Genomic DNA, 13,582 nt, shown 5'->3' on the forward strand with positions numbered 1-13,582 from the left:
GTAACAAGGTTTGCTGAGAGATTGGATATGGGGTGTGGGAAGATGAGTCAAGAATCACTCCCAAGGTTTTGGCCTGAGCAACTGCAAGGAAGGATTTGCCATAGACTAAGATGGCAAGACTTGTGTGTTGGAAGCCAGGGAGGGCAGGAAGTTCATTTTGAGATATGTTGTGTTCAAGATGATGTTTCAGGCATTCAGGTGGAGATGCTGGGTAAATGATTGTGTGCTTAAGTCTGGAGCCCTGATCTAGCCTGGATGTATACATTTGTTCAGTACATAGTATCTACAGCCGTGAGACCTGATGAGATCACCAAGCAAACGCAGAGAGAGAAAACTCCTAAGGACTGAGCCTGGGGAAAAGAGGAACTGGCAAAATTAGGAAATCAAGACAGAAAAGGCTAAAGAAGGAGAAAATTAGAAATACCAGACAATGGTTATGCCATTCACATTTTCATATATATCATTCCAGACCTTTTCCCCTTGCTTGCATATGGCTTCCTTTTTTAAAAGTTCACTTAGAAATATAATCTAAAATTTTACTTTATAGATCCTTTTAAAAATAAATTTTGAGTGTATCCATACATGTATGTGATATCCTAATAAAAGGTAATAAAAGTTTTATGATGAAAAGGAACTCTCTCTTCCAGACAGCCTGGTTAGTGGTCTCATCTCACATGTGGACAGTATATGAATGTATGTGTATATATACACACGTGTATTCACACATGCTTAGGATATGCACATTGTTCTGCCACTTTCTCTTTTCACTTAACAATGTATCTTAGATTTTGTTCCATATTGACATATGCAGAGCTTGCACTTTCTAGATATACTAGTATATTAAGATTGATTAATATGATAGCTACCCAGGTTATTCTAGTCAAAACTGTCAGGTGATCTTGCCTGGAGAGACCCCCACCACTGCATCTGCCAGAGCTTTAGGTCTGTCTTTCCTTTCATCCCCTTTCTCCTTCTAATCATTCAGTTCTTGGTTTCTCCTTTTTCTCCTTATAGAAACATATCTGGATTGCTTCCCCTCGGGGGTTTCTTTCTGCTTTGTCATGCGAAAGTGTAGCTATTCACTCACTAAAGATTTATCAAGGATTTTCTACCTCTTTGGAATATAGTGTGAGTCAGGAGACAGAGTCTGCAGGAGCTCCTGTCTACCTGGAGATGCAGGATTGTAAACAAGTGATTACAGTGCCACTTTATATATAGTGCAGTAACAGAGAGAGAGCAATGGAATGCTTTGGGAGCATGGGGAGGGAGGGGGGAAAGGAGTGAGAGGGGAGAAAGGAGCGACTAACCTGGCATAAAAGGTGAAGCTACTATAAGAAAGACTTTAAAATATATATATAATACATATACGGTATATATAACATATATATGATAACATATATATGCTCATACACACACACACACACGTATACATATGGCTAAACAAGACAGCTTCTGTCCACAGACCTAAGGATAAGGAACAGACCCCCGGCCGGGGCTAGCAGGGCCTTCTTGACCTGGCTCTAGGATATCCACACCCCTTTCCTCTGTCCCTGCCTGCCATTCTCTGTCTTTGGAGGCACTTCCATAACTCTGCTCTCTCACATTCTGTTCCCTTGGCCTGGAATGCCTTTCCATATCTGAATACCTCTGAAGAGTGATAATATCATTGTGAGAATGACAATAGTCAAACAATACAAATAACTTTAGAATGTATTATGCACAAATTTACATGCAGTCTCATCTAATCCTTTTAACAACCTTATGAGACAGATACTGTTTTAACCCTATTTTTTAAATAAGGTTGTTGAGGATAAAAGATATTAAACAGCCTACCCAAAGTCACACGACTAGTCAGTAGCACAGCGGGGATTTTTACCTAGCTCTAGCCAATCCTAGAGCCCACCTCTCAACTTTGTTGCTACTCAGAATTAACTCTTTAGTAAAATAATCCTGCAATGTAAATATCTTAGGCAAAAATTTCCTCATATGTACTCCAATTATTTTATCGCCTCACTTATTAGTGTAATACCCATTACGATTACTTTTTACTTTTATTTTTCTTAATTGCAAAAGTAATGTCTATTATAGAAAAGTCAAAACTATAGATAAGCAAGATAACAAGAATAAGGTAATTATTATCCATAGTCCCACATTCTGGGGAAAAAGGACAATTTTAATCAAAAGACTACATACTGTATGATTCCATTTATTTGGCATTCTGGAAAAGGCAAAAACTGTAGGGAAAGAAAACAGTGGTTGCCAGGGGCTGAGCTACAGAGGGCATTAGGGCTGATGGAAATGTTCTATACCTTGATTGTGGTGATAGTTACACGACTGTATGTATTTATCAAAACTAATAAAACTGTACACTAAAAAAGTACATATAAACTATACCTCAGTAAACCTGACTGGAAAATAATTAACATTTTCCTGTATATCCTTCCACACTTTTCCCTATGCATATATATTGTAAATATATATACCTTTTAAAATAGTTTATGTATGACTTTTATTAATATATTTTTTAGAATATTTCAAGATTTACAGAAAATTGCAACATTAGTATAGAGTTCTCATATCCACCTCCTACATAGTTAACAACTTGTATTAGTGTGATACATTTATTACAGTTAATGAGCCAGTGTTGATACATTATTATTAACTAAAGTCCAGAGATTATTCAGATTTCTTTAGTTTTAACCTAGTGTCCTTCCTTTCCTGTTGTAGGATCCCATCCAGGACCCCACATTACTCTCATTTCTCGTTTCTCTTTAGGCTCCTCTTGGTTGTGAGTTTCTCAGACTTTTCTTGTTTGGATGACCTTGACAGTTTTGAAGTACTGGTCAGTGATATTGTAGGATGCCTCACTATTGGAATTTGTCTAGTGTTTTTCTCATGATTAGACTGGGGTTATAGGTTTGGGGAAGAAGACCACGGAGGATATATACCATTTTCATCATATCTGCATTATGCTTTATAACCTATTTTTCACTCAAAAAATGTATCAGATGCATATTTTCTACTTGCTACATATAAATCTATAGCCTTTTTAATGGTGATAATAATATTCTGTTGTATGGGTGCAGCAAAAGTCGCTTACCCAGCAACCACCTCTTCTGGACACTGTAGTGTTTTCACTATTGCAACAAATGCTACTCTATATATTTGTTTAGACATCTTTGCAAACTTGTCTGAGGATTTCCTTAGGTTAAGTCCTGAGCTGTGGAGCTGCTGAGGTAAATTGTATTCACTTTTTGTTGGTTGTTTAAAATGCTTTTGATACATAATACTGAAGTGCCCTCCAGAAAACTTATTATTAATTTGAGCTTCTAGCAATCATGTTTCAGTGCTCTGTTTCCTCACATTCTAGCTAATGCTGATTATTATTCTTTTCAACCTTTATTACTTATTATATTAGAATATTTATTTCTTATTATTATTTTCAACCTCTGTCAATTGTAGTAGAAAATGTATCATGTTGCATTATATTTGTGTATTATCTTCTGCCAGACAATGAGCTCCTAAAGGAAAAAGACTATATCTTATTCATTTTCCAATATCCAGAGTCTGAGTTACTGCCTGAAAAAAATAGGGGATGTGATCCGACAAGAGAATCCATGCTAAGGAGAGAAAGGGTTTTCACCATCCCTGGGTGCAGTTGTATCCTCTGAGCCAATGACCTGTGTGCATTATGTAATTGAAAGGTGTGGCTCTAATAGTGTGAGCTTCAGACCAGGAAGGAGAGAAATCTACACTACACCAAAAGAGGGTAAACAGGATCTTGCCGTTTTCCTCAAGCATGATGGCTGGGATTTATTTTACCAACTCTGAAAAGGAGTATCACCTGATAGTTCCTTTAAGCTGTAATGCTATTAAAGCATTACATATCACAGCTTTTTAAAACAATTAGATATATTTATGATTTATAACAAGCATGATGGCTGGGGATTTATTTTACCAACTCTGAAAAGGAGTATCACCTGATAGTTCCTTTAAGCTATAATGCTATTAAAGCATTACATATCACAGCTTTTTAAAACAATTAGGTATATTTGTGATTTCGAGATCAAAAAGAAAAACTTTCAGTCAATACCATCTTATATTTGTGGCCTTACTTAACAGTAAGAGCTGCCAAAAATTTTCTTCTTCTTTTTTTCTACACACTTCTCCAGTATTTTATTTATACCTTTTCTTATAAAACCTTGACTTTCTCTCCTTCCCCATACTTAGTTCTTCCTAAATCTTGCTGTCACTTATAAATGTATTATGTAACCATAATGATAAATGTCATTGTTTCAATTTGTTACTGGAAGGGAACGCTATACAAAAAGAAAAGGAATCTGTATTTTCGTAGTAAACATCAATATTTTTAGTTTTGTTTTCTAGTTTTGCAAGATTGACTCAGTAGGGTCTGAAAAAAGGAAAAATGTTTTCGAGGTCTAATGGTGATTCATCACTCTCCTAAGATTATTAAAATTTTCAATGGGAGATTTCCTCAAGGTGCTGCTAGTTGGAGTATCCCTCACATCTAAGAATTTCCATAAGTTCCTCACAGGCGCTTCACCATCCCTCCCAGTTGTCACTTAACCTCTTTTGAGTTATGGGAGTTCCCTTACTATTCTTATAATCTAGGTTGACAAAGATGGGGCCCCAAGTTGTAAGATAGGATAAAAAAGAGAGCCATCATCATTAGGGCATGATAAGAGAAATTCATAAACCCAGACAAGTTCCTGGAGTAAGAAGTGCTGTAGTATTACGTAATTTTTTTTTTTTTTTAATTTTTGGCCACATTGGGTCTTCGTTGCTGCGCACGGGCTTTTCTCTAGTTGCAGCAAGCGGGGGCCACTCTTCCTTGCGGTGCGTGGGCTTCTCACTGTGGTGGCTTCTCTTGTTGCGGAGCACAGGCTCTAGGCGCGCGGGCTTCAATAGTTGTGGCATGAGGGCTCAGTAGTTGTGGTGCACGGGCTTAGTTGCTCCGCGGCATGTGGGATAAATGCTTTAAAATTATGTCTTTAGTTTTTTCTCTCATGTCCTTAGTAATTTCTCATACTAATTGTCTTGGTTTGATTACTTAAAAATTATTCAGTGATTTTTTTCACTGAAGCGTTATTAATAATTATGGTATTTGAAAAAGTAATAGTCTCTATTCAAGTTAGATTAGTTTATGTTTTAATGGCATAGTTTTTGTTGCTACAAGTTATATTTATTATTCACCTAACAGTGCCTAGACAACCTTACTATTAACTCCTAATCTAAAATTTAGTAATGTGTTAAGATGAATAGAAGTCAAAAGAATAGGAGATAGGAAACAATGAGGACTTTAAACATCATTTAAATTATCAACGTTGTCTACCTGAGACTGTAATTGAGAAAGAGGGGTATCGGAATTGAGTTACAAGAAGTAGCCTCTTACTGTTTCTATCTTTAAAGGATCAAACCTGATAAGGACTCTAGAATGTTTCCTTGACAATCTGAGGAAAGGAACTTGGGGCTCAAAGTCTCCTCAGTCACGCTGGAGTTTAGGCATTTAATGATCAAATGATAATCATCAGGCATTTAGGTAAACTAAAATGAATATATCTGACTGCATCCCATCACTTCAATTCCAGAAGGTTAAATCTTTTAGAATAACCAGAATATTAGAGCTACATTAAACCTTTCAAATATGAAGTTAGGTATATAGAATTCCCAGTAAAGTATTTCAGAAAAGAAGTTCCACAAGGCCTATGAATCTCCTTGACAGAGTAACATGCAGAATGATGTCAGCCTAGTCAAATGTTTTGATAAAACAAGACTTTCAGATGGAATGATAAATTTAGCCATTGTTTAAGTCAGTCAAGATTTTCTGAACAACTCTTTGAACTTAAGATGGCAGAGGCAAACTTTCCCACGTGAAACAATGAGAGAACAATAAGTAGTATCCTCTCTTCCTAAACTATGTTCCCATCATGCCTCTATCTTGCTCAAAAGCCTCCTGTCCTTCCCTCTTTCTTAGAGAAGCATCTCCCCAAATCTGTGCCATGGAACACTGGTATTCTAAAAGATAGTAATAGATCTTGCTGAAAAATGGATGCCTGTGGGAAAGAAGAATTCAAAAATGTGTTTTTACTTCCATGTATGTAAGAAAAACTCTAGGGACTTCCCTGGTGGTCCAGTGGTAGAGAATCTGTCTTGCAATGCAGGGGATGCGGGTTCAATCCCTGGTCAGGGAACTAAGATCCCACATGCCACGGGATAACTAAGCCTGCGTGCCACAACTACTCAGCTCGCGCACCTCAACTAGAGCCCGCGTGCTGCAAACTACAGAGCCCATGAGCTCTGGAGCCCATGCACCACAACTACAGAGCCCACGTGCCCTGGAGCCTGCACGCCACAACTAGAGAGAGAAAACCTGCACGCCACAACTAGAGATAAGCCCTTGCACCACAACAAAAGATCCCCGCCTGCCTCAACAAAGATCCCACGTGCTGCAGCTAAGACCAGACACAGCCAAAAATAAATAAATAATAAATAAATAAATCTTAAAAAAAAAAAAGAAAAACTCTAAACACCTTTAAGAAATTATTAATGTGGAATAATTTGCCTTTAAGAAATGGATGCCAACTTCTGTACATCAAAAATCACTTTTAAAAAGTTAAAAGACAATAGAGACTGGAGAAGTTACATGCTGTACATTTAAGTGACAAAAGATTGGTATCAAGAATATATTAAAGGACTTACCTGGTGGTGCAGTGGTTAAGAATCCGCCTGCCAATGCAGGGGACACGGGTTTGAGCCCTGGTCCAGGAAGATCCCACATGCCGCAGAGCAACTAAGCCCCTGAGCCACAACTACTGAGCCTGCACTCTAGAGCCCACGAGCCACAACTACTGAAACCCACGCGCCTAGAGCCCGTGCTCTGCAACAAGAGAAGCCACCACAATGAGAAGCCCACGCACCGCAACGAAGAGTAGCCCCCTCTCGCCACAACTAGAGAAAGCCTGCGCTCAGCAACGAAGACCCAACGCGGCCAAAATTAAATAAATAAATAAAATAAAAAGAATGTATAAAAAAGTGAGCAAAAGGTATGAACAGTAATTCACAAAGGAGAAAATCAAAATGATCAATAAACACATGAAAAGATGCTCAAATTCACTAGTGATCGAGTGAATGCAAATTAAAACTAAAAATACCATTTCGTACTCAGATTGGCGGAAAACTAAAGAGTCTGATAATGTCAAGCGTTGTGAAGAATGTGAAACAGAATTCTCGTACACTGCAGGTGGGAATATGAGTAAGTACCACCCTGGAGAGTTGATTGGCAATATCTAGTAAAGATGTGCTTAACTCATGATCCAGTATTTCTAAGTAGAAGCACATGTGCACAAGGAAATAGACAAAAAAATGTTCACGGCAACATTGTAACAGCAAGAATTATAATATTCATGTCTCAGTGTGCCTAAATGGAATGGATATATTGGGAAATAGTCGTTCATTGATTCAGTAAATATTTATTGAGCTCCTGCAGTATGCCAGTGCTGTTCAGGGTGTTGGGTACACATCAGTGAACAAAACAAAAAATATCTGCTCTCACAGAGCTCACATTTTATTGCGGGGGTGGGAGGTGGGGACGGGGAATGGTGAGATGTGTTGTGGAGAAAAACAAAGCAGAGGACAAGGAGGGACCAGGGGGAGGTCTTGGGTGGTCAGGAAGCTAAGAGCGAGGGAGGGAGCTGTGCCGACATCTGGGGAGAGCGTGGGAGGCACAGGAGGCTGCAAGTGAACTTGAGGCAGGAGGATTCCTGGCGATTCTGAGGAATGGCATTGGTGGGGTGGAGGGTTGGCAGGTGCCTAGAACCAGTTAAGCCTGAGCCCACTTGGAAGACCGCTGCTCTAACCCACGGGGCACTCGGTTACTGAGCACTCACGATAATGCTCGGCACCATTCTCAGCTTTTTACACATATCTTGTCATTTCATGTTCACAGTCTTCTTACGTCTTATGAAGGTATTTAGCCTCATTTCATAGATGAGGCGTGTCATTTAGCATATGCTAATGTATTACAGTGAGCGTATGATGCTCAAGGTCCCCTGGAAGTCGAATCTTCCACCGTCTGGGCCCTAATCAGTTCTAAGGAGTTTGTGTTGTATCCTCAAAGGCTATGTCATTCTTTTAAGGTTGTGCCCTGCCCCCTTCCCTCCTGTTTCACTACCATTTGGGTGTAAAGATACTCTGTACAAGGACGTGAGTCACTGCAAGCAGTGGTTGTCTCTGGGGAGGCGAGTAATATGGCTCAAGGGTAAGAGGTAGGGAAACTGGCTTTCACTCTTGACCTTTTGTGCAGTTACAAATTTTTTTTAATCAGTATACATAATACATTTTCCAAAAAAGTAAAAACTGAAGTTAACAATCTGGAGGTGAACTATTGAAAATATACAGTGATTTTTGGAAGAGCCTATTTCATATATTATAGCATATGCAGTGCTTGCTTTGCTATGATGCACCTTGTGAAATGTCATTTTGTTTTGTGAAAACAAAAATGAAGGGGCAGACGTGATGCAGCACCTGATACGAGAACCTGACCTGCAACATTACCTTTAGCATCAAGCAGCCACATTATGGGGAAAAAAAAGAGCCCCTTTCACATTTAAAAAGATTTTTGTGTGTTATTTTGTGTAGTAAAAATATAACATGAGAGATATTTAACATTAGGTATCATTTGTTTTTAATAAACTGTTTTGATTCTATAAGTGGATCTGTTAAAAATGGGAAAAAAATCCAATTTTGATCATTTCTTATCATTCATCTGAGGGGACATTTTTGGCCACCTATTTTAATTTGGGCAGAAACTGTAACTACTGATTTTCTGATGGTATTACATTGAGATGTTATTACATTAAAAAGCATTTAACTCCTGATGGTCATCGGTGAAGACACTGTAACGTTAAAAAGCACTCTGGGGTCAGTTTGCTTTGACAAAGGATAAAGATGAAACTCCTCAGCCCTTCTCATGGTGGTTCCCAGCCCCTGTGCTTTCCCCTTTTGTGACCCTTCCTTTACCCAAAGTATTCTATCCTTTGTACTCTGGTTCCATTTCATTTCTTACATTTTCCAGACTTTGTTCTTATTCCTTCTTTCATCTGGACCCCTCCCACTCCACTTTTAAAACTGTGCTTTAATGATCAGGATAGATCTGCCTTTTTCTTGAAGCTTTCACTGACTGTCCTCAGCTGCAGTGACTTTAACCTCCTGCCAAAATCCTATCATGTACCATTTCTTCACCTCACTTGGTCATTGTCATTTACTGAGTGCAGAACGCAGAATAATGGCCTCCCAACGATGTCCACATCCTAATCCCCAGGACCTACGAGTATGTTAGGTTACACGGTAAAGAAGAATTAAGATTGCAGGTGGAACTAAAGTTGTAAATCAGGAGATCTCAAAGTAGGCAGATTATCCTGGATTAGCCAGATGGGCCCGCTGTAATCATGAGTCCTTTAAAAGTGGAAGAGGCAGAAGAGGGAATGAGAAAGATGCAGTGTGAGGGCTCAGCCTGACATTGCTGGCTCTGAAGGATGCCATGAGCCAAGGAATGTGGGTAGCTTCTAGAAGCTGGAAAAGGCAAGGACACAGATACTCCCACAAGAGCGTCTAGGAGGATCGCAGCCCTGCTGACACCTTTATTTGAGTCCAGTAAGATCTGTTGCAGACTTCTGACCTCCCAGACTGTAAGATGATAAATCTGTATTGTTTAAACGACTAAGTTTGTGGTAATATGTTACAGCAACAATAGAAAACTAATTACTAGGATTACTTAGTTATCTTTTTAGGTATTTTGACATCATCCTCTTAAGTGATTTTAAGTTCTGAGAAGATGGGTACCAAGCTTCAAATATCTTTATAGGCCAACATTATAACAGGGTCTTGAGCCCAGTGTCATAATCTGATACTGAGAATTCAGGAAAGAGAGGGGAGAGTTAACCCACTAAGAAACCCTGTACTGATTTTTAGATGTCATATCTACACACACAGGCTTTTTTCACAGGACAATCATTCTCGGCTTTACTAGTTCTGATGGGGCTGGGGCCATAAGTATTTATGCTGGTATGAAACAGCTCTCCTGAACGAACTTAAAGGGGAGGATATAACTTGTGCAGCTTCCTAGTGAGTCATTTATTCAATGCACATGATGTGAAGGGCTTCAGATTGCTGTTTAAAAAATGTACTTCCATAGCTTCACTGATGCTTGCGAAGCCAGTAGTTAATACTTACAGTGTGCTTGTTAAGAGCCAGGTACAGTTCTAAGTGCTTTACATATATTGTATTATCTCATTTCACCTTACAACCCCATAAGTGGGGCCGGTTATCACCCCCATTCTGAGGAAACTGAGAGACAGAGACCTTAAGTTGCCCAACTACATAGAGTTTGTAAGTAGTGGAGCAGTGATTCATCCCTAGGCAGCCAGTCTCCAGAACCCAAGCTTTGAATTTTAACTTGTGCAAACCCAGCAGTTTATCATAAAATCCTTCATACCTCAGGCCTGTGGTGTTTAGGTAAAAGTTCAAAAAAAATGTTAGTTATAGGTGGCTCCTTATTCATTTTTCCTACCTCTTTCCAGTCAGATTTGTTTCCTGATCAGAATTTGGAAAATATACCCGGTTGGCATCTCTAACTTTTCTGAGTTATTAGCTCTTTTCAAAGTTCAGGTAGGAATAGCATAATTCACCCTATTTACATACAGGATTTACTCACTTGTCAACGTTTGGATTTGAAATTGAATTTGACATTTGGGTTCCCAAAGAATATGTTTTTATTCCATTTCTTTACACTGGATTCTTATCCATAACATAACATACATCAAAGTATAAACAGTGAATATATCTGGTTGGTGAAATTTTGGGTGATTGTTATGTTCTTTGACCTTTGTTTTCCAAATTATTTTCATGAATGTGAAACTTTTTATGATGAAAAATGCTATATAAATATTAAATCACAAAATGGTTCATACTACATAGATTTTATGTGTTTTTCTTCTATGCTGTTTTTAAAATGTATTCCCATCTTACTGATACTACTTCAGTGACATCATCCTATGAAGATATTATAATTTACTTTGACGATATCTAATCACCTTTTTTTCACATTTCAGTTGTGAGAAACAGTGCCACAGTAAACATCTTTGTAACTAAATATGCATGCACTTTCATTATTTCCTTAAGATACATTTCTAACTGTGAAAATGCTATGCCAAGGATTTGCAGGTTTTTAGAGCAAATTTTTGTGGAATTTTAAACGTATGCCAGATTTCCCTTCAGAAAATTTGTACCACCTTTCTCTTCCCCACTAGCAGTGTTTGAAAGGTTAGATTTCCCCCTCCCTTGACAATACTGGATATTTTACCTTGCATTGTTTGTGAGTTTAAATATTTCCTTTTTGTATATTTGTGAGTCATTTTTAATTGCCTAATTTGATTTTTTTTGTCCATTTAAAAAATCTGTCTATTTTCCTTATTGATTGATAAAAGCTTCTTATATATTAAAGACATTAGCTCTTTGCCTTATTTTTTTAATGATTATTTTCCCTAGCTTTTCTTTGCATTTTGTTCATGGTGGGGTTTTTCTGCTTGTTTGTTTGACCTTGAATCAGGGGGAAGAAACTGTACAGACTCCTTGGTTCATGGCACACCTTTATCACTGTTTCATTTAAGGCTCTTCTCATGTGTTAGCTATTATTTATTTTTTCTGTTTTCCATTATCCTTTGTCTCCAGTCTTATTGTTCTACCTACCCCTGGCCCTGGGCTCCTGCTCCAAAGTGTGATGTCATTAATATATGTCCTTGAATATGTATACATTGTTTAATTATATAGATAGAGCAATATATATAGTGTTATTTTATGTGCAACTGTTTTAAATTTTCCTAAATTATACTCTGCTATAGATCTTGCTGTGTCCCTTTTCATTTTCACTCAAGCTGTGATTTTAAGATGAATTCATGTTTTAGTATATGTAGCTTTAGTAGTCCATTGAATAAAACTACAGCATTTAACTTATCCCTTCTGATGATGAAGACATAGCTTGCTACCAGCTCCCATCTGTGCTAAATGGTGTTGGCTTGACTATCCCTGTGTATGCCAATAGACACCACTGGGTGAATGTCTTTAGGACAGTGTTCTCAACCATTTTTGTGCTGTGACCTTTGTAGCAGGCTGGTGAAACCAGTAGACTCATCTCAAAATATGTTTTTAAATGCGTAAGACAAAATACATGGGATTGCAAAAGGTATGCTTCTTTGTTAATGAATTAAATATATGATAACTAATAACTAGCCATAAATAATAATGAAAAATGAAAACATGATTTCTGTTCATCCCAATGTCACAGATACTACCAACGTTAGTGTGGTTTGTTGTTTACATACCTAATCAAAGAAAACGCTAGATTTCTATATTTAGCATATATTAGCTCTTCCTTTGGGAGGATTTCCCTTTACCTGCATCTTTTCGGGCCATTCCTGTGTGGAGTTGTGTGTGTCCACGTTCTGTTTTTGGCTCACACCAACATACTGAGTGAAACTGTCTGACGACCAAGCCTGCGTTTTATCTTCCTCCATCATTTGGTTATAGGTGCAAAGTGAGGCATTGGTACAATAAAAGTAGGAGATATGGGAGCTTGGACTACCTGTTTATGTAATTTACTTGAGCCCTGGGGACATGCGGGACCTTATCCTGTGTATACCACTTACCTTTTATGATGGGTTACCGCTACACCCATCTGAATTTATGGTTTAGTGGATCTCCTAATCTCTAATTCATGATGGGTAGGTAGCTCTGGTCACACAGTCACTTGATGTCTCATGACAGGAAATCAGTCTCTACTGGGGCCTAACTGTACACCAGGAGCTGCTTTTCAAATGACAAGTAGTTCTCTGCTGCCAAAGACATGACTTTCCACCAGAATCCTAGGGTCTGGGTTGCAACTCTCCTATCGAGGTTCTCCAGTGATCCTTAACATCCTTAAATCCTTAAATATCAAGGATACTTCTAACATCATTGGTTCTCGGTTAGCATATGATTTGAGTGGCTTAAAATTGCAGATGCATGTTCTCTTTCTCCAGGCCCCACTGGCTGGCAGCCCTCTGAACTGCTTGATAAATGGGTTGGGGCAGTATTCCCAAGTTTAGTATATACTGCCTCCAAAATCTAAAGAGGCTCCCCAACCCCTGTGCCCCTTGGTGGTGGTGGTACAAGGACAACAACTTGTCCTGTTCCTTAGGTGGTCTGTCTGTGACATCCCAGGCTACTGGCCCTCTGAAAGTTTCACTGAAGTAGCAGGCCTGTGAATCTTTGTAGTGTTTATCTCTCACCCTCTGGCATGCAGGGTTCTTACTACGGCATCCGGAGTACTTGTCACTTTCTATTCACCAAGTCTACTTAGCATGATGTCATAGTGGACCAGCTTGATTTTCCGGAGAATATCGAGATGATCAAGAATTTTGAGGGCAATATTATGAAGAAAGCAGAAGAGTTTAACAGCCCTGAGTCAGGACAGTAAAATATACCGCTGTCCTCATGTAAAGGCAAATATTTTGGATCCTCTTTATTG

General features: G+C 38.5%; 1 protein-coding gene across 4 annotated transcripts in view; it reads left to right on the top strand.

Annotated features, from left to right (window-relative positions):
- LOC309666898 (uncharacterized protein) overlaps positions 1-13,582 on the top strand; it is a 55,268-nt gene that overhangs the window by 9,115 nt on the left and 32,571 nt on the right. The window contains exon 3 of one of the 4 annotated variants that reach the window (XM_082475035.1): positions 7,187-7,273. The exons of the other annotated variants lie outside the window; for them this stretch is intronic. Within the exon in view, the coding sequence (XP_082331161.1) occupies positions 7,187-7,273 (87 nt within the window). The remainder of the gene's footprint in view (positions 1-7,186; positions 7,274-13,582) is intronic. 4 annotated transcript variants of the gene reach the window in all.

The sequence above is a fragment of the Balaenoptera physalus genome (genome assembly GCF_965194825.1).
Source record: "Balaenoptera physalus genome assembly, chromosome: 9".
NCBI lineage: Eukaryota > Metazoa > Chordata > Mammalia > Artiodactyla > Balaenopteridae > Balaenoptera > Balaenoptera physalus.